This window comes from Xenopus tropicalis, chromosome 1 (assembly GCF_000004195.4).
Source record: "Xenopus tropicalis strain Nigerian chromosome 1, UCB_Xtro_10.0, whole genome shotgun sequence".
In the NCBI taxonomy this organism is placed as follows: Eukaryota; Metazoa; Chordata; class Amphibia; order Anura; family Pipidae; genus Xenopus; species Xenopus tropicalis.
The window spans coordinates 99,348,917-99,372,859 of NC_030677.2; the positions used below are offsets into that span (position 1 = coordinate 99,348,917).

At 38.4% G+C, this 23,943-nt stretch overlaps 1 protein-coding gene across 2 annotated transcripts; it reads left to right on the plus strand.

Moving 5' to 3' along the window:
- The first annotated feature begins 6,949 nt into the window (after positions 1–6,949).
- Positions 6,950–23,689, plus strand: LOC100486858 (CTD small phosphatase-like protein 3). Of its 2 annotated transcripts, none has more exons than XM_002941116.5 (11): positions 6,950–7,257; positions 9,986–10,082; positions 10,770–10,907; positions 11,461–11,539; positions 11,840–11,951; positions 12,436–12,522; positions 13,300–13,362; positions 16,481–16,560; positions 20,983–21,109; positions 21,235–21,330; positions 22,531–23,689. In XM_002941116.5, exons 1-11 carry the CDS (start codon positions 7,138–7,140, stop codon positions 22,591–22,593), a joined length of 1,062 nt encoding a protein of 353 aa, XP_002941162.1. In that variant the 5' UTR covers positions 6,950–7,137; the 3' UTR covers positions 22,594–23,689. The 2 variants fall into 2 exon arrangements, with proteins under 2 accessions (XP_002941162.1, XP_031760542.1); XM_031904682.1 differs by having other exon boundaries at positions 7,168–7,257; positions 9,970–10,082.
- Positions 23,690–23,943: the final 254 nt, after the last annotated feature.

Sequence of the window (23,943 nt, forward strand, 5' to 3'; positions counted from 1 at the left end):
CTTTGACTGTCAGTAAATCCCACCATATAATATAATTTCCTAGGTGAGTTCATAGTGAGACTCCCAGCAACCCCAAACACATAATGACATTACATTCTTTTTATAGCACTTTGGCTCCCAGAAAGCCCCAGTATATAATAGCACTCAAATCCCTAGCAACATGTAATGAATTTGACTTTCAAAAAAACACCAGCATAAAACACCTTTTGAATTCCCAGCAACCCCAGTATAAAATAGCCCTGTGAGCCACTGTAAACTGTTATCATCAGTAAACCCAGGACATAATAGCACCATAAGCCCCAGCAAAAAGTTTTGCCAGAAATGTAGTAGCCTGGTACTAGTGATGAATGGAATTTTTAGCCATCACAGTCACACAGTAGTCGTGCTTCACAAGTTTTTTCCCTTTGGCTAATTTTTCTGGAGTTTCATGAATTTTTCGACGAAGTGAAATGGGACAGATTTGCTCATTACTACCTGGTACTTTTACATTACCTATCTGATTCCCTTTGTTCCTCTATGAGGGGGGCTGCCATATTTGTGCAGCTGTTACATACTATAACTGAAAGACTGAGAAGGGACAGTCAGGTTGGAAAACAGTCAGGTTTAGGAACTTCAAGCAACAATTACTTACAAAAGCAGCACTATCAGTAAGGAATGGTCAACATGACCTATTGATAACTTTAAATGTACATTAATATTTTGATACTTATTTTTTACTGTCAGTATCACTATAAGCTTCATGCCGTATACTGGTCCTCAGACACAAGACAAAAGTATAAGAGCAGCAAGATATGCAAAACCACACCTTCTGGTGCTCATTTACTCAGCATTTGTGTCTGGTGCATAGCGCCAATCTGTACATTACAACTCATTAAAAATCACCAAAAGTTTCCTAAAAGACCTTCAAGGGAGTCCTAACAAAAGTCCAAATTTGAGCTCTTATGCCACCTACTGATCAAATTGGAAATTAAACAACTATATAAAATGTATGCCTTACCTCATTACATATATACTGGTTTATTACAGTCCCACTATGTAAAATATGTGCAAATGCACAGCAAAAACATTTACCAAATACATACTACATTTGGGGGTATATTTATCATGCTGTGTAAAAAGTGGAGTGAAGCATTACTGGTGATATTACCCAGAGCAACCAATTAGGAATTAGATTTTAACAGTTAGAAAATCAAATCAAAGCATCTGATTGGCTGCTATATACAACATCACCGGTGATGTTTTACTCCACTTTTTACACAGCATGATAAATATACCCCGTGGTGTATAGGCAGTGTCAGATTGAGTTAACTGGGGTCCACCAGAGAAATTCACCCCAGTAGCCCACCAAACCCATAAGTTCACCTGCCACCACAATCCCTCACAGCTTTCTTTCCATCCTTAACACCCACTATGTACACGGATAAGCAGGGCTGTCGCAACAATATATGAGGCAATGCTAATATTTTTAGGCCCTTTGCAATTAGCCAACCATAATTACCCAGTAATTTGCCAGTACAATTAAAGAAAATGAATAATATGCACAAGACATGCCAATAACATCATTGCAAAAAATTAATGAGATTATTAACCCTAGACATGCCTATGAGGTCAATGCAAAAAATGCACAATGAGCACATTAAACACTGAAATGCCAGAAAGATTACAGCAGAAAAAAACATAGATTATGGTTACTAGATCACAGAAAAATTCAGAGACAGGTCTCGAAAATCCATCTGGAAGGGCTGCACTGATTGCAATATAATTTAAGCAATCAGTGCGGCCTTGCAACATGCATTTTTAAGAAGTGATCTGGTAACCCAAGGATAGATTGAATACAATCTTGGTAACCTTAGGATGATTGAAGAAACCCTAAGAAGATAAAACAGTATTTCTGGATACTTCCAAAATACCAATATTGTACCAATATTGTATACCAATACTGATATTGTGCCAGTGGCATCAGAAAATAACAACTTGCTTATTGACTGAAAACCTTCCCTAGTGCCAACAGGTGCCGAAAACATTTAGCTGATTGTTAGAATCATGCATCAGTCAGCAGCCACCAGGCAGTTAGATATTTGGTAACAGTTGCGATTTCAGTTCAGACAGGTGGGAGTAAAAACTAGAGGGCAAAATGTTACAAAAATAATGTACAGGACCAGAACAATGGAAAAATTGAAACTTGGCATAATGTATCAGTAACATAATCTTAAATTTATATGCAGTATAATTGTGAGCAACATATCAAACCCACAGGGAGTCTGACTATTAACCTTACATATAATAAGTTAAGCATTAAACACAAAAAAACATTTAGCTGCTGCAAATGTAGTGATGAGCAAAAAAAAAGTAAAATTAGATTCGCAAATCATCGAAAAAGGCAAAACACCTAAAATCTTGCACGTCAAATAAAACTGTTGCGTATGTCAAAAAAAATTGTTGTGTCGTTTTTTTTTACACACATGACAATTGTTTACATGCACGTGAAATGTGGAAATTCACCGCAAATCTATGCCTGGCAAAACATTTTGCTCACCACTATGCAAATGGATTCCCCTCCAACTAAGGCAACAAAATAATTTTAGTGTTTGCCTTTATCAGACTTCAGAGGACAGCACAGACAGAATGCAGGCGGAACCTCTCTATCCCTGTGCTATCTCTGTTGCTCTTCTGTTTATACTGTGCAAATTCTTCCTGAGAAACTCACCATGATATCCCTATATAATTAATAACCTTCTTATTCCCTGACTCTATCACATATTAACTCTTTCCTATCTTACTTACCACTGGTAATGAATAAAAACACAAACAGAACCAGGAAAAGGTCAAATGACTTTTACTAGTTCAGTCAGTAATACTTTTAGCAGGGCTAGAATCCCTCTTAAATGCAAAAAATGGAAAAAGGTTGCTGACACTTGGCCTACACTTGACCTACATAATATATTATTAACATTTACATTTATCTTCTGAACAATTGGAGGTGGAATAAACATTTTCAACCCTCCTTTCATCCAATCTCAAGGTAAGACATGGAAGGCTTAACTTTATAAATATCTGCTTATCTGCAGAACTAGGTACATTTTGATAAATGTTAAAACACTTCTGTCATTGACCACTGAAATATTTGCTGGGGGGAAAATGTAAATAACAGGGATAACGTTTAAACTGGTAGGAATCCATCAACTATTCCCAGTTTGATTTTTAATAAATCCGTCCTGATATCTTTCCATTCATTAAAAGCCAAAACAGCTCAGGAAAATTTCAGCAGCAGTGCAAGATCCACAGGTGAGGGATTGTGTATAATGATTATCTAGAATAATAAGCAATAGTGTTACCTCATGGGAATGATGGAAAATATTAACAGAACCAAGGGATATATAGTAACATCAGAATGACCACCAGCTGCTTGGCATCAAACCTTTAGCTGTCCCAGGAAACTGACTTTCCCAAATTGTGGCCTGCTCATTCATGAACAGATGTTCACAACTACAAGCCAAATTTATTCAGATGCTGCTTGATAATGTCTGGGAAATGTTTTAGCACTGAATATGATTGCTAGATGCACAACAGCAGCTAAACAAGCTAGCAAGAGCATTGTGCAGCCACACAGATTAGAATAGAATGTACAGTACCTTCTTAAAATCGATCAGATTAATCACATTGAAGCAAGAAAAACAATGCTTTAAAAGACCATTAACTCTAGAAAGAGAACATATTAACATACTATGTACTCTCATCCTATACATGCAAAACATTTCCCAAGGGGCCCAGGACTACAGCAGGCATATAGAAACCATGCGTCCGACCTTACACTGCAAATATGGCAAATATGCTTTCTTTCCAAATCTGAACCTAATTGCACTTTGAACTGACCTATTATGAGTTCCTAGCACAAAAATATTAAAGAAATACACTTTCCATGGGCCTTTCTCTTCTACCAGTGGCTCTCTAGCAGCTTTCCTGCACCATATCACATTTACAGCAAACACTGTAATCTGACTAGTAATTTGACGTGCAAATTATACACACGCACCCACAAATTTTTATTTATCAATACCCATTGCAAGCATTGTGTTGTGGGGGCAGTAACTAAAGTCACCCATAAAATGTGCATGGATAATTTTCAATTTGGGGTTTCTACATGCTTAGGTAATTCTATGTATTTTGGATATCAAACTAGGTCACTGAACTGGAATGCAATATGCAACAACGTTTGAAAATTATTTCCAGGATAAATAGAGAAGCAGAGAGAGAATTTAGCTCACACTATTCATGAAATGGTACATTGTTACCATCCAGTCCAAAAACTATTTAAAGGCAAGTGGTATTCATTTTTTATTATTTTTAGTTTTTTAATTATTTTACTTTTTGTTCAGCAACTCTCCAGTTTGGAATTTCAGCAGCCATCTGGTTGGTAGGATCCAAAGTACTTCAGCAACCAGGGAGTTGTTTGAATGAGAGCTGGATTATGAATAGGAGAAGGAATGAATAGAAAAATAAGGAATGTAAAGTAACAATAACAATAAAATTTCAGCCTCAGAGAGCATTCGTTTTTTGTTTGCTTGGTCAGTAACCCCCATTTAAAAGCCAGAAACACTCAGAAGAAGAAGGCAAATAATTCAAAAACTATTACAGATGCTTAGAATTAACCATCGTATAACATACTAAAAGTTAACCTGAATGTAAACCACCTCTTTAAAATAGGGCTGCCAAGAATATATTTTATATACCGGTATATCAGATGCTGGACACAAATATAAGCAGTCATTTAGGAATGCAGCCACAGTGTGAAATGTGCAATTTGCCACGTCTTAACCATAATGCATAACCCATCCTGCAGGAAAAAATGTAGCCCATAGAGTAAATATGCAAAAACCTATTTTCTCCTATTATGAAAAATTATGAAATAACACATTATGAAATTATGAAAAAACACATTAATTTCAGTGGCAATTGTCTGGACCCGCAGGTCCACTTTGTTAGAGAAAATTGTAACACTAATTTTCACCTATAATAATTATCTATAACAATATGTGCAATATGTGCAAAATCTCAACCCATTTAAGGCTGATGCCACACCAGGCGTAGGGCTGATTTTTTCGGCAAGCGGAAAAACGCTTGCCGAAAATTCAGGCCTACGCCTGCTACTTGTGCCTGGACCCGAATGAATGGGATACGCTCGGGTGCAGGCACATGTAGCCGATATACGCATAAAAACGCGAGAGAATGCAAAGTCTCGCGTTTTCATGCGTATATCGGCTACATGTGCCTGCACCCGAGCGTATTCCATTAATTCGGGTGCAGGCACAAGTAGCAGGCGTAGGGCTGAATTTTCGGCAAGCATTTTTCCGCTTGCCGAAAAAATCAGCCCTACGCCTGGGGGCTGATTTACTAACCCACGAATCCGACCCGAATTGGAAAAGTTCCGACTTGAAAACGAACATTTTGCGACTTTTTCGTATGTTTTGCGATTTTTTCGGCGTCTTTACGAATTTTTCGTTACCAATACGATTTTTGCGTAAAAACGCGAGTTTTTCGTAGCCTTTACGAAAGTTGCGAAAAATCTTGCGATTTTTCCGTAGCGTTAAAACTTACGCGAAAAGTTGCGCCTTTTTCGTAGTGTTAAAACTTAAAAGGTGCGAAGTTTCGCGTAAGTTTTAACGCTACGAAAAAAGCGCAACTTTTTGCGCAAGTTTTAACGCTACGAAAAGTCGCAAGATTTTACGCAACTTTCGTAATGGCTACGAAAAACTCGCGTTTTTACGCAAAAATCATATTGGTAACGAAAAATTCGTAAAGACGCCGAAAAAATCGCAAAAAATACGAAAAAATCGCAAAATACCGATCTTTACGAAAAAAACGCAATCGGACTCATTTCGACCCGTTCGTGGGTTAGTAAATCAGCCCCCTGGTGTGGCATCAGCCTAAAGGGTTGTTCACTTATAGCAGGGGTCCCCAACCTTTTATACATGTGAGCCACATTCAAATGGAAAAAGTGTTGGGGAGCAACACAAGCATGAAAAAGGTTTCAGGGGTTCCAAATATGAGGTATGATAAGCTTTTTGGTAGCCCCTATGCAAGCAAAATGTGCCTCCAAGTCAGGAATTCAAAAATAAGCACCAGCTTTGAAGCCACTGGGAGCAACATCCAAGGTGAGCAGCATGTTGCTTGCAATCCACTGGTTGCCTTCTTCTTCACTCTTCTTTGCTGACTCTGGCGCCCAAAAAAAGTACTGTTTCAGCAAATCACTTTGTACATCATACTAAAAGTTAATTTGAAGGTTAACAACCTCTTAAAAGTCCATACACATAGCACTTATGACCATTCCCATAGTTAGTAATAAAGTGCTATACACATTGTGCCAAACTGACATACATAAGGGAGCCCACCCTTGGCCAAGTTCTGCCTATGTGCCATACCTCCAGTAATTATCATTGCTGCCAGGCACATCCAGGAAGATGAACAACTCTTTTGGCTCCTTTCTTTAACAGTGTTATATCATTTATCATTTGTTGCTATTATGTCCTTAGTTGTTATATATATGTAGAGAGAGAGAAAGCAAGGGGGGGGGGGGGGGGGGGAGAACGTTATGCTTACCAAAACAATTTCAAATAATTAAACAGGGGTGCAATAGAGTGTTTAATATATATATTTATATATAGATTTTTCTTCCTTTTTTAAAGCATTCAGTACATGCCTAGAATTCCCAATGTAAAGTCTGCTGTTTGTCTTCATTGCATAAAAGGAGGTAGACAGACATACCTAGAAATGCTTTCCCAATCAGAATTTAGCTCTGATTAGCCTTTGTTGCAGTTGATCAGAACTAATTGCTGATTGGCTCTGTACGTCAGAGTTCTTAGCATTCCCTCTAGAAAGTTGAAGAGATTCCCTAGGAGATCAGGTGAGTTAATCACACAGTTTGATTGAGGCACCTGTGTTCCTGCAGATCTTTAAATTCTGACCAGCCAGAGGCCTCAGCTGCTATAGTGTAACAGTTCTAGAGATGCATGTTCTCATCCTGGTTCATAGCAGTTATACCTAATTCAGATATTACTCTATTGTCTTGGCAACAGTGTATAAAGAAAACTTTGGTACTATTTTGATTGATGTTTCCCAACTAATCAATTCAACCAGAAAATGATTTTGAGGTCTCGTAAAATCCCAGCTCAACCCTTAAAGGATCTACATACTCCTAGGAAAAAATCAGAGGGTAATAGTCCCAAAACGCCACGATCTGCGGCCCGGGTACCGAAGAGGGTGAGTCTGCAAAAACCACATGTTTTAGTGTTACCGTAGAAAAAGTCTAAGTGCTTTGAAATCTGTGTCTTGGCATATTTTGTGTGTTTTTATTAATATTAGTTGCTGGGGAAAATCCATGCTGCAGAGTAACTACTGCATTAAAGGGGCAATTCAACTGTAAATTAAGTTTTGGTATGATATAAACAGGAATAATTTGGGACAATTTGCAATTGGTCTTTGTGTTTTTATGGTTTTTGAATTATTTAGCTTTTTTTCCAGCAGCTCCCAAGTTTGAAATTTCAGCAGCTATCTGGTTGTTAGGGTCCAGTTTACCCTAGCAACCAGGAAGTGGTGTGGATGAAAGGCTTGAAGATGAATAGACCATTTTATAACATACTAAACGTTAACTGAAATGGCAATTTATAACTTAATGAGATAGTAGCTAATCCTAAAGCTTATCTTTACTTTAATGCTGCAGTTCTCATGTGTATGCATTTCATTTTCAAAGTAATCTTAAATTAAAGTTAAAGTAGGGCCCTATAGTAGGGCCACTCCTACATGTTTCTGGGGAAAGGCTCCCTGTGCTAATGTTCTAGATCATTTGATACTTCTAATAAATGTGAGTTGTTCATCTTTACTGTTTGATTTTATATTAGAGTTAGCAGACCTTTCTAGGAAAAAAGGTTTTTACATGATCTGAACACCAGAAAGAATAGTATGGAATAGTATAGTGTGAGGGTAGCTTTTTGTATATAGCACACTCAGAAATGTGATGTAGGGCTAGGATAGATAATATGTGAGACAGTTGGGGTATTTATCCCCAGGTGACACTACAAAAATAGAGACTCCGGATTAGAGACTAGAGTATCAGAGCAGTATGCTGGATGTCTGTGGCTGAACCAACCTATGAAGGCAAAATGTCATAATATACCAATATGTATTAATTTATTAAACTAAGGCAGAGGCCCAACAAAGTGAGAATGTTACTGCTTTAATTACTGTAGCGTCAATATCTTTGTTTATTGGCCTGTAACCAGGGACATAACTACAAAGGAAGCAGAGTCTGCAGTTGGGGGGGGATGACTTTAGAGAGCCCAGTAATACCCTAGTTCATAACTGCAATAAACCTTAGAACTGGTCAAAAATGTGTTCTGTGAGTAACATCTAGTTACAACACTGTCTGTAACCATGTTATGAGATATAGAGGTGCCTGAACAAATGTTGGACTGCAAAAGGGGACTACTAACAGGCGATATAAAAACCTCAATTTTTGGAGCTTTTAATCTTAAGAAATCTAAATATTGTATATCATGGTTTAATAGCTAAGCTCACTGATATATTTGCTTTTATTCAGTGTCAGATTAGGGCATGTGAGCCAACCAGGAAACTGAGAACAAGGTCCCCACCACTGAGGCCCCCTGTTGTGCAACCCCTGCCCACCATTGCACATACCTTTCTTCTTACCAGCACATTGCAGCATGCCTCTGCTCTGTCCCTCCTTCCAACCCACAGACCCTGGGCTGTCAACAGGCCAGATACTGAGGAGCCTGCCTGCCAGTGTTGAGGCCCATTGGGATTTTTTTCTGGTGTCCTGGAGGATCAGTCTGACCCTGCCTTTATTAATGCAAACATGTGACATACATTCAGCTGCAGTTTGCAGTACAGTGCACTAATAATGCTTGTATTTACATACTGCATGTGTCTCTGATGTGTACTTTGTATGAACAACTATGCATAAAAACGAAGCTCCGAATAATTGTATGCGCAACAAGAAAGCTTGATAAAAAGTCAACATTAATGTATTCCATTGGAGAAGCAAAGTGAAAATCACTGGGGGGTGAGTGGGGTCAAATGTTAGGCACCCCCTCCCCCAATGATTATAATAGCTTACCTGACACCCCAGGTTGATGTTCCTATCAGCAGAAAACTGCACCAGTGTGGGGTACCTCTCAGCAAATACCATGGAGCAAGCTCATTCTGTTTCTTCTTTCTTCTGTTGTCCGGGCCAGTGCATGTGCAATATAACTTTTCCTTCCCTTGAATTAAAGCTCTGGCCTTTTGCTTTGGGTACAATGCATGTCCACAACTTTTAGGGAAAGTTACAATAATCATGTTTAAGTATATGAAGTCTTTGTGCTACTGGGATCACTATATCTCCATTCAGCAGTCATAAGGTTTAGGTCTACTTTTAATATATTTGCATCCCTATTAATCAAGGGAAGAAGGAAGATAGATATGTATGCAGTTCATTAAATTTCCATAGAATTTTAATAACACTCATTAGCAGTAGAACTGGTGACTTTTGATCTAATGATTCAGGTTTTTATAGGATGTTTGGCAATTTTTAACTTCTCTTCTGGTGACAGAATAGTGCAAAATGGTCCTGTTCACAAAGTGCCCAGAGTCTCTTGTTCCTTTGAGATTACATTAAATAGGGACGTAATAGTTGCTAGTGCATTCAATTATTCCAAGGATATAGACTGATACTGCTGGCCTTATTTGTTTTTTTTTTTTGAAAAAGCATATGATTGTGAGTTCATGTAATTCTTTTATTTCAGTTAAGTGACTCGTTTTACTAGTCACCTAACTCTCAAGAAAGCTAAATGTATTAAATAAAAGTCTAAAGAATGTCATTTTAAATGATCTGGCAACACCTTTGCTGTAATTCCCCTAAATACCATGGTTTATTGTGGTAGGAAGTTATTACTTGGAATAATGAAACTTTTATAGTAACTTCTCTGAACAGGTGCAGCCAAAATCTCCCTGTACCCCATCAGGAACCTTCAGTAAGAAGACAACTGCGCGGCTAACTAACATCTGCCTGAACTCTCCAAATGCGGAAGGTATTCCTCTATACTTTTATCTTCTAATCCAGTGCAGTCCAACTTCTGTGGTACCGAGGGTCGAATTTTTTTTTGTCCGTCTGAGCCTGAGTTGTGAGCAATGCAGGAACTAAAATGTCTGAAGAATACAGGGGATTATAGTTGTAAACAATACAGGGGTTTACAGCCTGAATCTGAACTGAGGTGTGAATAATGTAGGGGGCCAGTTAATTTCAGTACTGATACAAATTAAAGCTTACACAAAGGTAAGCAGTCACAGCAGCCAGGTGGGGGGGGGCACATGGGGGGGGGGCATGGCCAGATGCAGCCCATGGCCTGCCAGTTGGACAGCACTGTTCTAATCAATTAATGAATAACCCTGCATTGGTCCTTTAATTTGATATCTTATTCTAATAGACTATATAGTCTATTGCCCTTTAAACTTACTGGTAGCAAGCTACGTCAGCCTGCAGTAGAATTATATATTTCCTGCATTAATAAGGTAAAGATTAATGAAGAATGTGTCCTCTTCATTTAAAATGTATTTGTAGGGACCTGTCTACAATGAGCAAAGAACCATCATACTAGGCTATAAATAATTTCAGTAAACTGCAATGTTTATTTGGTTTGTCTGGCTTTGAAGTCACATAAGGCCATCAGCTGGAAGAAGGCATAGTTAAGCCTCATTTGCTCTTAATTTTACAATAGATCTAAAGACGCCAATGAGAGAGCGATCAGTGCGGGTTCATTTTCAGTTTGATGATCCATTCCCAGGGAAACAGGATCTTGTGTCCAGCATCTACACTCCAGTGCTCACCTACCTCTCCACTCAGGATGAGGACTCAGGTCATTGCTTTTCATTTAAAAGTTTGATTTTTTTATTAAAAGGAAGTGATGACAAAATTAGAAGAAAAGAGCCAAATAAAATATACAATATTCAGCTTTGCAATTAAAAGTATAGGTTTTATTTTGTGGAGTTCAGCATGACGCCATATTTACACCACATGCAACCTTTTGGGGAGGTGTGTAAATCCCTTCATTAACTCAACTGCCTCCTTTCCCCAGTTCTCCTTTTTATTAAGATGGCTTGGGAGCCCAACCAGAACAGACCAACCCACAAACTTTGTCCCTGCATGGTTCCAGTTATCACATGCACCATCCTAAGCCAGGAGACCAGGTGGGCCTCACTAGCTTCTCGGAGGCACATGCCTGTGTGCCATTAGCCTAAGGTTGTACTGAACAGAAAATCCACTCCTGAAATCCCACTGAACAAAGGAACTAGGCTAGGGTTTGTTTAGACAAGACAGCAATGGCTGAAAACATTAGAGCCAAAAGTATGCATCTTCAGTTATTCCTATTTATTGTGAACTCCCAGACTGTTTTAACTCTACTTGTACAGATGGCTGCAATGTTCCGACAAAAAACTGCCTGTATTTCAATCACATTCCTGTTGACAGAACCAGAGAGGATTTTAACCCGTGAGTACTTTATATCATTTTTTTTATTTAATCATTTTTTTACAAATCTGAGCCAATCTTTGCCAACCTAGTAAGCCTCTGGATATCAGAAGAGTAAGTATGTGCCGGCACTGCACACACACCATAAAGGTTCAGACCAACATGGGAATGTTTCACACTGAATTAACAGTGAGTTGCTGAACCTTCATTATTATGCTGCTTGATGTAGCACTATATATTCTGGGCCAACATTGCCCATTTAATTCAATAAAGGAATCATTTTTAGTGCTTAGGGCCTTTTCTTTCTGATTTCTATTTCAGATACAAATTCATCTGCAATATCCAGCAAACACCATGCGACCAGCGACAGAGAGGGAAAGATATCCCATTTAAAACTCGCAGTGCTCCGGAGAGCACACTCGTCCTGGACTTGGTAGATCAGACATTTTTTTGACGGCAGTGAGTTCTCTGGCTGTCAACTATTAGAATATGGAGTTTCTGGGGCACTACTTAGCAAGTGCCTGTTTAAGTCTTTCCTATCTACTGCTCTGCAAAACCTGGTAATGACCAGAATGATATATTCTCTGAATTTGACCAGAAAGTGTAACTCAAATTATTATTTCTCTGTTGGATGGGGCAGGTTTTTTGTATGCATTATGGCATGTATGGAAATTTATTTGCAATACAGCTTTGTATTACCATGTTGTGTGGGTGGAGGTAGGTAAAGTACATATAACAAAACTTCCAGTTGATTAAAAAGATCTGCCCTTTCTAAAAAGCTGCAGAATAGGTATTACCAATAATCACGTAGCATTCTGATTACTTATTCACAATCTCAAATTAGGTTATTATCCAATCAGTTGGGCCATTGTCATTTAGGACATTAAACTTAGTTTATTATTGTTTTCTCTTAACAGGATGAAATCTTAGTTGATAGCTCACTCCTGCCACTCACTGGTGCAGATTTTACCTTTCTTATCCCGTTTCAGGACACCTATTACAAGGTCTGTTGTACAAATAAATCATTCTTCAGATATTTTAATTTGCTAGTAAATTCTCTTATCTAGTTCTTTTTTCAGTAATACAGGTATGGGACCCGTTGTCCAGAAACCCATTATCTGGAAAGATATGAATGATTGGAAGGCCATCTCCCATAGGCTCCATTTTAATCAAATTTAATTTTTTTTAAATGGATTTTCTTTGTAATAATAAAATAGAACCTTGTACTTGATCCAAATTGAGATACATGAATCTATATTGGTGGCAAAACAATCCTATTGGGTTTATTTAATGTTAAAATTATTTTTTTTTTAGTAGACAAAGTATGGAAATCCAAATTATGGAAAGCTCCCTTATCCAGAAAATCCCAGGTCCCGGGCATTTTAGATAACAGGTCCCATACCTTTATTGGGACTGTTTGTTCATTCATGGCCCAACATTAGCAGAAAGTGGTAATTACTGGATGGAAAAAGGGATAGGTATGTATGGTATGTATGTATGTTCTTTGATCCCTATACATGGTGGTAGCTGTCTTTGAAGGAAATGTAAAAATGTGCAGAATTAAAAAAATTTTTAGTAGTTGTGTTCTGATTGGAGTAGGTCAATGTGTGGTAGCAAATGAGACCTGAATAAGGGCAAAAAACATGTTTTAAACCAATAGTCTAAAGTGAGCGCTTGCTTGAAATTTTTAATGTAAATTTACATAAGTATTGCTTTTTAGATCTTCTCATTACTCTACATCGATTTAAAGAGATTCAAAATAATTGAAACATTTGTCTCAGGTTTATGTGAAGCTCCGACCTCATGCTATGGAATTCCTAGAGACTCTTTGTAAAGTGTATGAGGTAAGCAAATTACGTTTTGTTTAGCCTATATTCCAATTGGTTCATGAATTATTTATTCCTGGTATTTATATAGCACCAACACATTTTCACAGTGCTTTACAGGCATCATGCATCATTCACGTCAGTCATGGATGTTTAGGCTTGCTGAACTGGGTGGTGGTGTAGTCTTGTATTGTTTTTAGAGCAAAAAGGCAATTTGTGGGTGTGTGTATTCAATTGGTGAAATCTAAGCATTACTCAGGACCCTAATTGAATTTTGAAACCTGCACTCATGGGTGAATTCCAAACTTTTAATAATTTGACAGCCATTTCATATATGATACAGGTTGGTGCAATTCATGGGTGTTTTGGCAGGGAAAATTCTCAATCTCCCACTGCTGTCAACTGAAATTGACTGATGCAATTCTTACTTGAATACATGCCCAAGAATGATTTCAATACATTTTTTGAAAAAAATGCCAGTACAGTTGGATGCCTTCAGTTTATGTAATGTAACTGGCAAGGGACTCTGTACATTTTGTAAGATAAATTCCTAAAATGCTTCTGAAAAAAGTTTTTAACTTTTTGGTTGGGACACTGTGCATTCCTGTTTTGCATCAGAAAGCATTGGAAGCTATTGGATGTATTTAGTCCTTAGGATCTGGTTACCTACCTGTGCCATAGTTTAAGTTGGCACAGATACATAATGGCTTCCTAGTTTGAAAGGTTAAAGGAGAACTAAACTCTAAAAATGAAAATGGGTAAAAATGCCATATTTTATTTACTGAACTTATTGCATCAGCCTAAGAATTTAGCATCGCTATAACAGTAATGATCCAGGTAGCACAGAAGGCACAGATCATCTCTAAACTAAGCAGCTGTGCGTGCTTTGGGCTGGTACGGGACCCCAAAACATAATGTACAATATTTCAAGTCTACTTCTATAGTTAAGTGTTAGTTTTCCTTTCCTGAATCCTTTTACAGCACAGAAAAATAACCGATAAGACGTAAACTTGATTCATTGGGCTAATGCTCAATTTAATATGTGTAAGATCATGCTGCAAAATATATATAGGTACTAACTGAAGTGGTTTAAGATAACATATCTATATTATGAAACCTACATTTCATTTATACATCTATACAGTGCTGCGTACATAAGTAGCACTTTATAAATAAAGATATACATACATATGTTGACATTTGCCCTTTATTGGACTCATAAGGTATAATACTACATAAGATCATTATAGTCATAAAGTTCATAAATCTTTCACTAGCTAGCCTGAGGTACAGTATGGATACAGCAGCCAGTGTTGCACTGCCCATCACCAAATAAAAAAAAAAGTCAATAACAATATGTTAAAGCTGTCTATTATTTCTGCATATGTGATCTACATTTAGCCTTCAGTCTGTTCTACTGCCAACATCCCAAGGGCACAGTTATTATACCGTAGCACAGTGCTGTCCAACTGGCGGCCCGCGGGCCGCATGCGGCCCGCGACCCCCCTCTGTGTGGCCCCCCACCTGTCTGGCTGCTTTGATGGCTTACTCTTGTGTAAGCTTTAAATGGTATCAGTACTCTGATTAACTGGCCCCCTGCATGGTTCTCACCTCAGATTCAGGCTGTAATCAGGCTGTATTGTTTAAACATGTAATCCCCTGTGTTGTTCACACCTTTTAATCTCTGCATTGTTCACCCCCTGCAGTGTTCACACCTCAGGCTCAGGCTGTAATCACCCACATTGTTCTCCTGTTCACACCTCAGGAGCAGTAGAAACCCACAAATAATCCCTGCACACTACAAAAAGAACACTGAGGTGGTATTGCAATTAAAAAGTTTTTTAATATATGGTTATTGTGCAGACTGTAGGAGCAGTGCCAGCATTGTGTCACTGTAGGCTGCCTGTGTGTGCCATACACATAGGCAGCATAGGGCAAGCAGAGTATGGCACACACAGGCAGGGTAGGGAAGGCAGAGTAGGGCAGGCAGAGTATGGCACACACAGGCCAAGTTTGGCACAAACCAGCCAAGAATGGCACACACAGTGAAAGTATGGCACACGCAGGCAGGGTAGGGCAGGCAGAGTATGGCACACACAGGCAGGGTAGGGAAGGCAGAGTATGGCACAGACAGGCAGGGTAGGGAAGGCAGAGTATGGCACACACAAAGGCAGGGTAGGGCAGGCAGAGTATGGCACACACAAAGGCAGGGTAGGGCAGGCAGAGTATGGCACACACAGGCAGGGTAGGGAAGGCAGAGTATGGCACACACAAAGGCAGGGTAGGGCAGGCAGAGTATGGCACACAGGCAGGGTAGGGCAGGCAGAATATGGCAGGTTTTTGCTGTACTACAACCATTAATATGGGTATGGTCATGTGATAACATGGGTGTGGTTTCAAGTGGGTGCGGTTTCAAAAAGGGGAGTGGTCAAAACTGGCTTCCATTATCGGCCCTCCACCACGTAGGTTGGAAAAATTCCGGCCCCCGGTACAACAGAAGTTGGACAGCACTGCCGTAGCAGAATGTTCATAATTAACAAAATTAAGTCATAACTAATTCTTCCCCCTTGTTTAAACATTGAAATAATCCTTTGTCATTCTGTGTATTAAAGGCTGGTACTAAACTTAGTTTTTGATTTCATAAAACCTATAGTTGAGAGGTGGAATCATTTGTTATTAACATAGGGAGCTCTGAGATAAGCAGTGCAGTAAAACACTTTAAGATTGTACAAACAAACAGGTCACTGTTGAATACATGCTGTGGCTAATAGATTCACCCACTTGTAGATACAAGGTGCTTTATATATCTGTACTATTTTTCCTTTTTATATGGTTGATGCCCTGGCAGGGAGCAATGGCACCACCAAAATAACAGTATATCCATTTGCATGAACTGCTTTCAATACAAACTCACATTGCTTAGGTAAAAATGTATATATTATTGCCATGCCAAGCTGTGGGATAATAGTGTTGGACAGTTTTGCTATAAAGATTCATACTTGACAGATTTCAGCCTACAGAGCACTGGTATTCCATACTCTTCCTTGCTTTACTTACCTATTAGTCCTACTTGGCTAGTGGGTTTACTACCTTGGAGTGCGCATTGAAATTCCTAATTCTGTTTCCCCACATGCAGATATTTGTTTTTACTACTGCAAAGAAGGAATATGCTGAAAAGATCCTAGACCTACTGGATCCTCAGAAGAAACTAATTAGGTGATGATTAATCTACTATATCTTTAAAACAACATTAACACCAAAAAATAAAAGTGTATAAAAGTAATAATATGTACTGTTATCCTGCACTGCTACATCTGGTGTGTTTGCCTCAACATATAGTTTATATAAACAAAGCTGCTGTGTAGCCATGGAGGCAGCCATGTAAAGGAGAAACAGGTTACTTAGAAGATAACAGATAAGCTCTTTAAAATATAATGGGGTTTTATCTGTTATGTAACCTGTGCCTTTCTCTTTTTTTTTCCAGTTTGAATTTCTGCCCAATGCCTTAGGGCAGTGTTACATGGGGAGATTAGTCTGCCCGTGACAAATCTTCATTGTCGCAGGCGACTAATCTCCCCGCAATGCCATCCCACCCTGAAGACAACTTTGGGCGACTGCAGGACATCGCTGCGATGCGTATGCCATGCCACCGGCGATTTAAATTCTAGCGGGCGGGGTTGCATTTCGGGGAGATTAGTTGCCCACATGACGTCAACAAAGATTTGTCGCGGGCAACTAATCTCCCCATGTAACACTGCCCTTAGGAATCTATACCCAGAAAACCTGACATCAACAGTAAATGAAGAAACAACTGTGGTTTTGATTAATGTAAACATATAGGTTCATATACACAGGAAATTAGGAGGTTAAATGTCATTCATGGCTCTCTATAGGACTAAAGAGTGAAAACTAGTGATCTGTCCCGTTTTGCAAAAATTTTGCGAAACTGCTAATTTTTCGAAAAGGCAAAAATTGTGTGAAAGACGGCTACCACTTTTTTTGAAGCAACTGACTTTTTCCTCACTTGGTGAAATTTTTGGTGCAGTTTTGCGAAATTTGCCAATGGTGGAATGTGGAATTTCACAGTGAATCCATACCTTTTAATATTAAATAGGACATTAGATCTACAGTAAGTGTTTTTACTTACCTGTAAGATGGGGCAAATTCTTTCACACTAAGGTATGCTTGTAAATTGGGTATGCGGGTTTGTTACCTTTTCTTTCCAAAACCAGTGTAGGCCTTTGCTAAGAACAATGGTAATGAAAAAACAAAGTACACTGAACAAGAACAGACTATTGCAGGCTTTTCAGAAGGCAGAGAAGGTCAGACTGGAGTAAACCAACCAGGAAATTCTCCTTAGTTTCAAAAGCATGAGTCACACACTTGCACACAGTACATCTCCCATGTCCTCCCTGTGTACTTGTGCATTGTAAGATTATTTATAAAGTGCTACAGGGATACAGTGTTGTACAAAGTTATACACATATACAGTGGAGGAAATAATTATTTGACCCCTCACTGATTTTGTAAGTTTGTCCAATGACAAAGAAATGAAAAGTCTCAGAACAGTATCATTTCAATGGTAGGTTTATTTTAACAGTGGCAGATAGCACATCAAAAGGAAAATCGAAAAAATAACTAAATAAAAGATAGCAACTGATTTGCATTTCATTGAGTGAAATAAGTTTTTGAACCCCTACCAACCATTAAGAGTTCTGGCTCCCACAGAGTGGTTAGACACTTCTACTCAATTAGTCAACCTCATTAAGGACACCTGTCTTAAAGGAACAGTAACACCAAAAAATGAAAGTGTAGAAAAATAATTAATCTATTATGTACTATTGCCCTGCACTGGTAAAAGTTGTGTGTTTGCTTCATAAACACTACTACAGTTTATATAAATACCCTGCTGTGTAGCCATGGGGGCAGCCATTTAAATTGAAAAAAGGAGAAAAGGCACAGGTTACTAAGCTGATAACAGATAAGTATCATAGATTCCCATTATATTCTACACAGTTTATCTGTTATCTTCTTATGTAACCTGTGCCTTTTCTCCTCTTTTCAATTTAAATGGCTGCCCCCATGGCTACACAACAGCTATTTCTATTAACTACAGTAGTCTTTCTAAAGCAAACACACAACTTTTACCAGTGCAGGGCAACAGTACATTATATTTTAATTATTTTAAAACATTTTTATTTTTTAGTGTTACTGTTCCTTTAACTAGTCACCTGTATAAAAGACACCTGTCCACAGAATCAATCAATCAAGCAGACTCCAAACTTTCCAACATGGGAAAGACCAAAGAGCTGTCCAAGGATGTCAGAGACAAAATTGTAGACCTGCACAAGGCTGGAATGGGCTACAAAACCATTAGCAAGAAGCTGGGAGAGAAGGTGATAACTGTTGGTGCGATTGTTCGAAAATGGAAGGAGCACAAAATGACCATCAATTGATCTCGCTCTGGGGCTCCACGCAAGATCTCACCTCGTGGGGTGTCAATGATTCTGAGAAAGGTGAAAAAGCATCCTAGAACTACACGGGAGGAGTTAGTTAATGACCTCAAATTAGCAGGGACCACAGTCACCAAGAAAACCATTGGAAACACATTACACCGCAATGGATTAAAATCCTGCAGGGCTCGCAAGGTCCCCCTGCTCAAGAAGGCACATGTGCAGGCCCGTCTGAAGTTTGCCAATGAACACCTGAATGATTCTGTGAGTGACTGGGAGAAGGTGCTGTGGTCTGATGAGACCAAAATAGAGCTCTTTGGCATTAACTCAACTCGCTGTGTTTGGAGGAAGAAAAATGCTGCCTATGACCCCCAAAACACCGTCCCCACCGTCAAGCATGGGGGTGGAAACATTTTGCTTTGGGGGTGTTTTTCTGCTAAGGGCACAGGACAACTTATTTGCATTAACGGGAAAATGGACGGAGACATGTATCGTGAAATCCTGAACGACAACCTCCTTCCCTCTGCCAGGAAACTGAAAATGGGTCGTGGATGGGTGTTCCAGCACGACAATGACCCAAAACATACAGCAAAGGCAACAAAGGAGTGGCTCAAGAAGAAGCACATTAAGGTCATGGAGTGGCCTAGTCAGTCTCCGGACCTTAATCCAATAGAAAACCTATGGAGGGAGCTCAAGCTCAGAGTTGCACAGAGACAGCCTCGAAACCTTAGGGATTTAGAGATGATCTGCAAAGAGGAGTGGACCAACATTCCTCCTAAAATGTGCGCAAACTTGGTCATCAATTACAAGAAACGTTTGACCTCTGTGCTTGCAAACAAGGGTTTTTCCACTAAGTATTAAGTCTTTTTTTGTTAGAGGGTTCAAAAACTTATTTCACTCAATGAAATGCAAATCAGTTGCTATCTTTTATTTAAAGTTATTTTTTCGATTTTCCTTTTGATGTGCTATCTGCCACTGTTAAAATAAACCTACCATTGAAATGATACTGTTCTGAGACTTTTCATTTCTTTGTCATTGGACAAACTTACAAAATCAGTGAGGGGTCAAATAATTATTTCCTCCACTGTATATAATATATTATACATTTGCTGGCAGAATCTTTTTGATTACTAACCAACCTATTTAAACTTTTTTTAGTTAGCTAATAGGTATCGGGTCCCCCCATATGTGGTGGATGATAACTGTTATACTTTAAAGAGATACTGACACCACAAATTAAATCTTTTTTTACTATCATAACATTGTCTTTGCAAGAAGTTTATAATTTTGCCATAAAAGTATTTGCCTGATGCTTTTACATTACCTGTCTGATCCCCCATGTTTCTCAAAGAGGGGGCTGCCATATTTGTCCGTTACCATCAGCACAACTTATACTGTAGGTAGCTTTTTAAGTATATTCATATTTTGAAAAGTAGTTTTTTCATGTCAGTATCACTTTAAGACCGGGATCCCCAACCTTTTTTACTTGTGAGCTACACTCAGATGAAAGATGTGTTGGTGAGTCACATAAACATTAAAAAGGTTTCTTGAGGATGCTAAATAAGGGCTGTGATTGGCTATTTGATAGCCCCATGTGGACTGCTAGCCTGTAGGAGGCTCTACTTGGATTAAAACCGTCTCTCTGTGCTTTTCCAAGACAGAAATTTAAAAATGGGCACCTACTTTGAGGACACTGGGAGCAACATCAAAGGGGTGGGCAGCAACATGTTGATTGCGAGCCACTGGTTGAGGATCACTGCTATAAGATATGATCCCGGCTCCTGGGTTTTGAGTACAGCTTTGCAACACTGTTTCTATAATCACATCCATAAAAGATACTTGATTCAAGTCAGGGTTGTTCACAAAGCTTAACAAAGGGCCCTTCTGGGCTTGAAATGTATATATGCACTAAATTGTGATTTAATTTTGTTTTATATTTTACTTACAATATAAGTGCTGCTTGTGTCCTAATTTTACATATATACATATAAAAATATTATAAAAAATATGCATGCAAGTTACTGTGCACTCCACGTCAGTCCAATAAGATATCTCTCATCCTACCATAAAAAAATCTTGTGTGCTCCACATATGTGTGTTCTTGCACAGTATGTCTGATTTTATTGTATATAATATGTAACTTGTTTAGCACAGTCAGCAATGCATATCATCTCTGCTCTAACAGGCATAGACTCTTTCAGGATCAGTGTCTCTGTGTTGAAGGCCACTATGTGAAGGACCTAGGTATTCTACAAAGGGACTTGGCTAAGACTGTCGCATTGGACACTGCCCCTCATACCATTCCTTACCATGTGAGTGTTTAAGTATATTTCACCATGTGAGTGTTTAAGTATATTTCACCATGTGAGTATTTAAGTATATTACACTTGTTGTGCAACAGAATGCACACTTTGGATAACCAATGCATGGTTTATAGCTTGCTAACAGGATACCTATACAAAGCTGGAAAGGTAGCAAGAAAGACAGAGGGCTGCTCTCCCTGCTTTCAACCTTGGAGAAAATGACACTCGTGGTAAGAAAGTTAATATGGCCTAACCTAATGCCGTCTTGTATATTATTCTTTATTAAGCTTCAAAATTTAATGAGCTTTAGATCATATGACTTAATCTCTCATAAAATGGGCTGCAACATACAGTACACCTACAATTAGCTTGCCTACTTACATTTTTGTAAAAAGAGGTTCAATTTCAGATAGTAAAGTCCAACACTGAGTGACCATGTACTTGACTAGTAAGATTTCATCCTTGTGTAGAAACTAGTTTCCTGCAAAACTGGAAGATTCAGATTTAACCCAGTGATGGTAAGCAATATATTAGATGCAATTTTATTAGTACCACAGATTATTAAATATGTTCCCTAAACCAAGCAGAAATTAGGAAAGGCCCTTTTACTGGTGAACATGTATATAATATAGGATCTGAATTTGTGTATTATGGATGTCACAACAGGTATAAAAGCTGTTATCCAGAATGCTCAGGACCTGGGGTTTTCTGAATAAGGGATCTTCTGTAATCTCTATCTCCATACCTTAAGTCATCCAAATCATGTAAACCTTAAATAAACCCAATAGGATAGTTTTGCTTCCAAAAAAAGATTAAATATATCTTAGTTACCATCAAGTACAAGATATTGTTTTATTAGAGGAATTATTAAAAATTTTGATTAAATGGAGTCTATGGAGATGGCCTTCCCGTAATTTGTATAATTAGTTTCTGGACAATGGATCCCAGACCTTTATGCCCCTCCCACTAAAATCTTTACTACTATAATACTAAAAGCAAGAAAGTCAGTTTTGACCTGCTACTACACACACAGTTGGGAAGCATTGTGGGAAAATTTCAGAAAAGCTTTTGCTCATGAGAATATGAAACATTCTAAATCAAATCTTTGGGCTTATTAAATTAAACTGCTCTCAGAAATATTTTTGTCTACATGCAACTTTGTGTTAACTCTATGATAAAGCCTAGGTACAGGGAGCACAATATATTCGACCTAATATATGCAACTCATGCATTAAGAGACAGCTGAAAGGGGTTGAATTAGAAATTCCATACTGTTACTTTCAATTATAATGCGGCATAAACTTATTTTAGATTTTTGCCATAGCAGCACAGGATTTCTCATGTATTTAAGCTGTTGATTACTCCTGCAACAACTAGTTAAGTCTTAATCCTATTGTTTCCTCATTCAGACTGACTTTGCCTTTTAACAGGATGATGTACGTCTTGTGATTTCCCACCAATTCAAAATCAAAGATCTAGTTGCTGAAGACTGAGCTTAACACACTACCTGCTGTTCAGGGGTTGTGAAGTAGCTGTGAATGGAATGGTTGCCATGTTTGTATAGGCTTATTTTATTTTCTCCCAGGCTGGGGATGACTGTGAAGTACAACAAAATGTCATCTTCCCACACTTTTTTTTTTTTCATTTAATAAAGTTAATAAACCCAGTCTATAAACATACATATTTTGTTTTGTAACTGGTATTAATATTGCCTGTGCTAGTTGAAAATACAGAATTATGAATTTGATGGTTTTAAATCAAATGTATTGGCATTTTAAATGTTTTTTTTAAATATATTGTGTGTATCTCCATTTTTTTTTTTTTTTTTTAAATTAGAATGGAGAAATGTATAATGGTTATTTGAACACACAACCCTAAAACAAAGTTAAAGCACAAAGTCAAATCTGTGGAAGTCAACAAACTGATTCAAACGGCAGCTGACTAAACTAGTGATTCTTATTCAGAAACAGACGGTTGTGTTTAGGTGACTGTTTCCTAGCCCACAAGTACAACCCCAGGTCTGGGCAAGTGACACTTAAATCCATAAGGTGCAATTAAAAGGGCTTTTTCTCCAGCCCACTGAACTATTTGCCTTGGGGGGGAAATAATGTTAGGTTAAAAGATCAATTATTAATAGGCACTGACCCTCCTATACTCCTAAAACACTGTAGTCTACTGTTGATAAGCAATCTATCGGCATCCTGTAGTGGATTCCATTGGGGTCAGGATTTTAACCAAAATGATCTGGTCTTATGTATATGTAGGCCTCCTACCCAGGTAAAGGGATCATAGCGCCCACTGTCCAGGTCTAAAAATCTCTGTTAAGTGGGACCTCTGTAGGCTCAGCAACTTGTACTGATCACTTCCTTTTGAGTGTGAATTGATTTTATGCACCTTCACAATATGTACAGTTGAAAGCCCCAGTTTAGCAGATTTAGTAAGGGCCCCTGGGCTTAACCAAACATGATAGGCAGCAGTAACTTTATTGCTTGCAAAATCAGTTTATATGAAATCTTCTGGACAACACTGCAACAGTGAACCTTTTGTTGGATCTTAAATCTGCAAACCCAAAAAAGGGACTCTTAAATAGCTGCCCCATCTTCAGTCACCTTAGACAGGCTGCACATGTCTACAGTGGATGGTGGTTAATAAGAAAAGAGTGAACAGACAAAACAAAGGGATAGTAACACCAAAGTTACTACTAAAACTACAGCTTAAAGGAGATGGTTTGGGGATGCGGTCATGTGTCATTGGGTAAGAAGTAAACAATTCATCATCATAGATGGAGAATGGAGGACATGCAATACAGTCATTGCCAGAATATCTCTTACACATAACAGGAT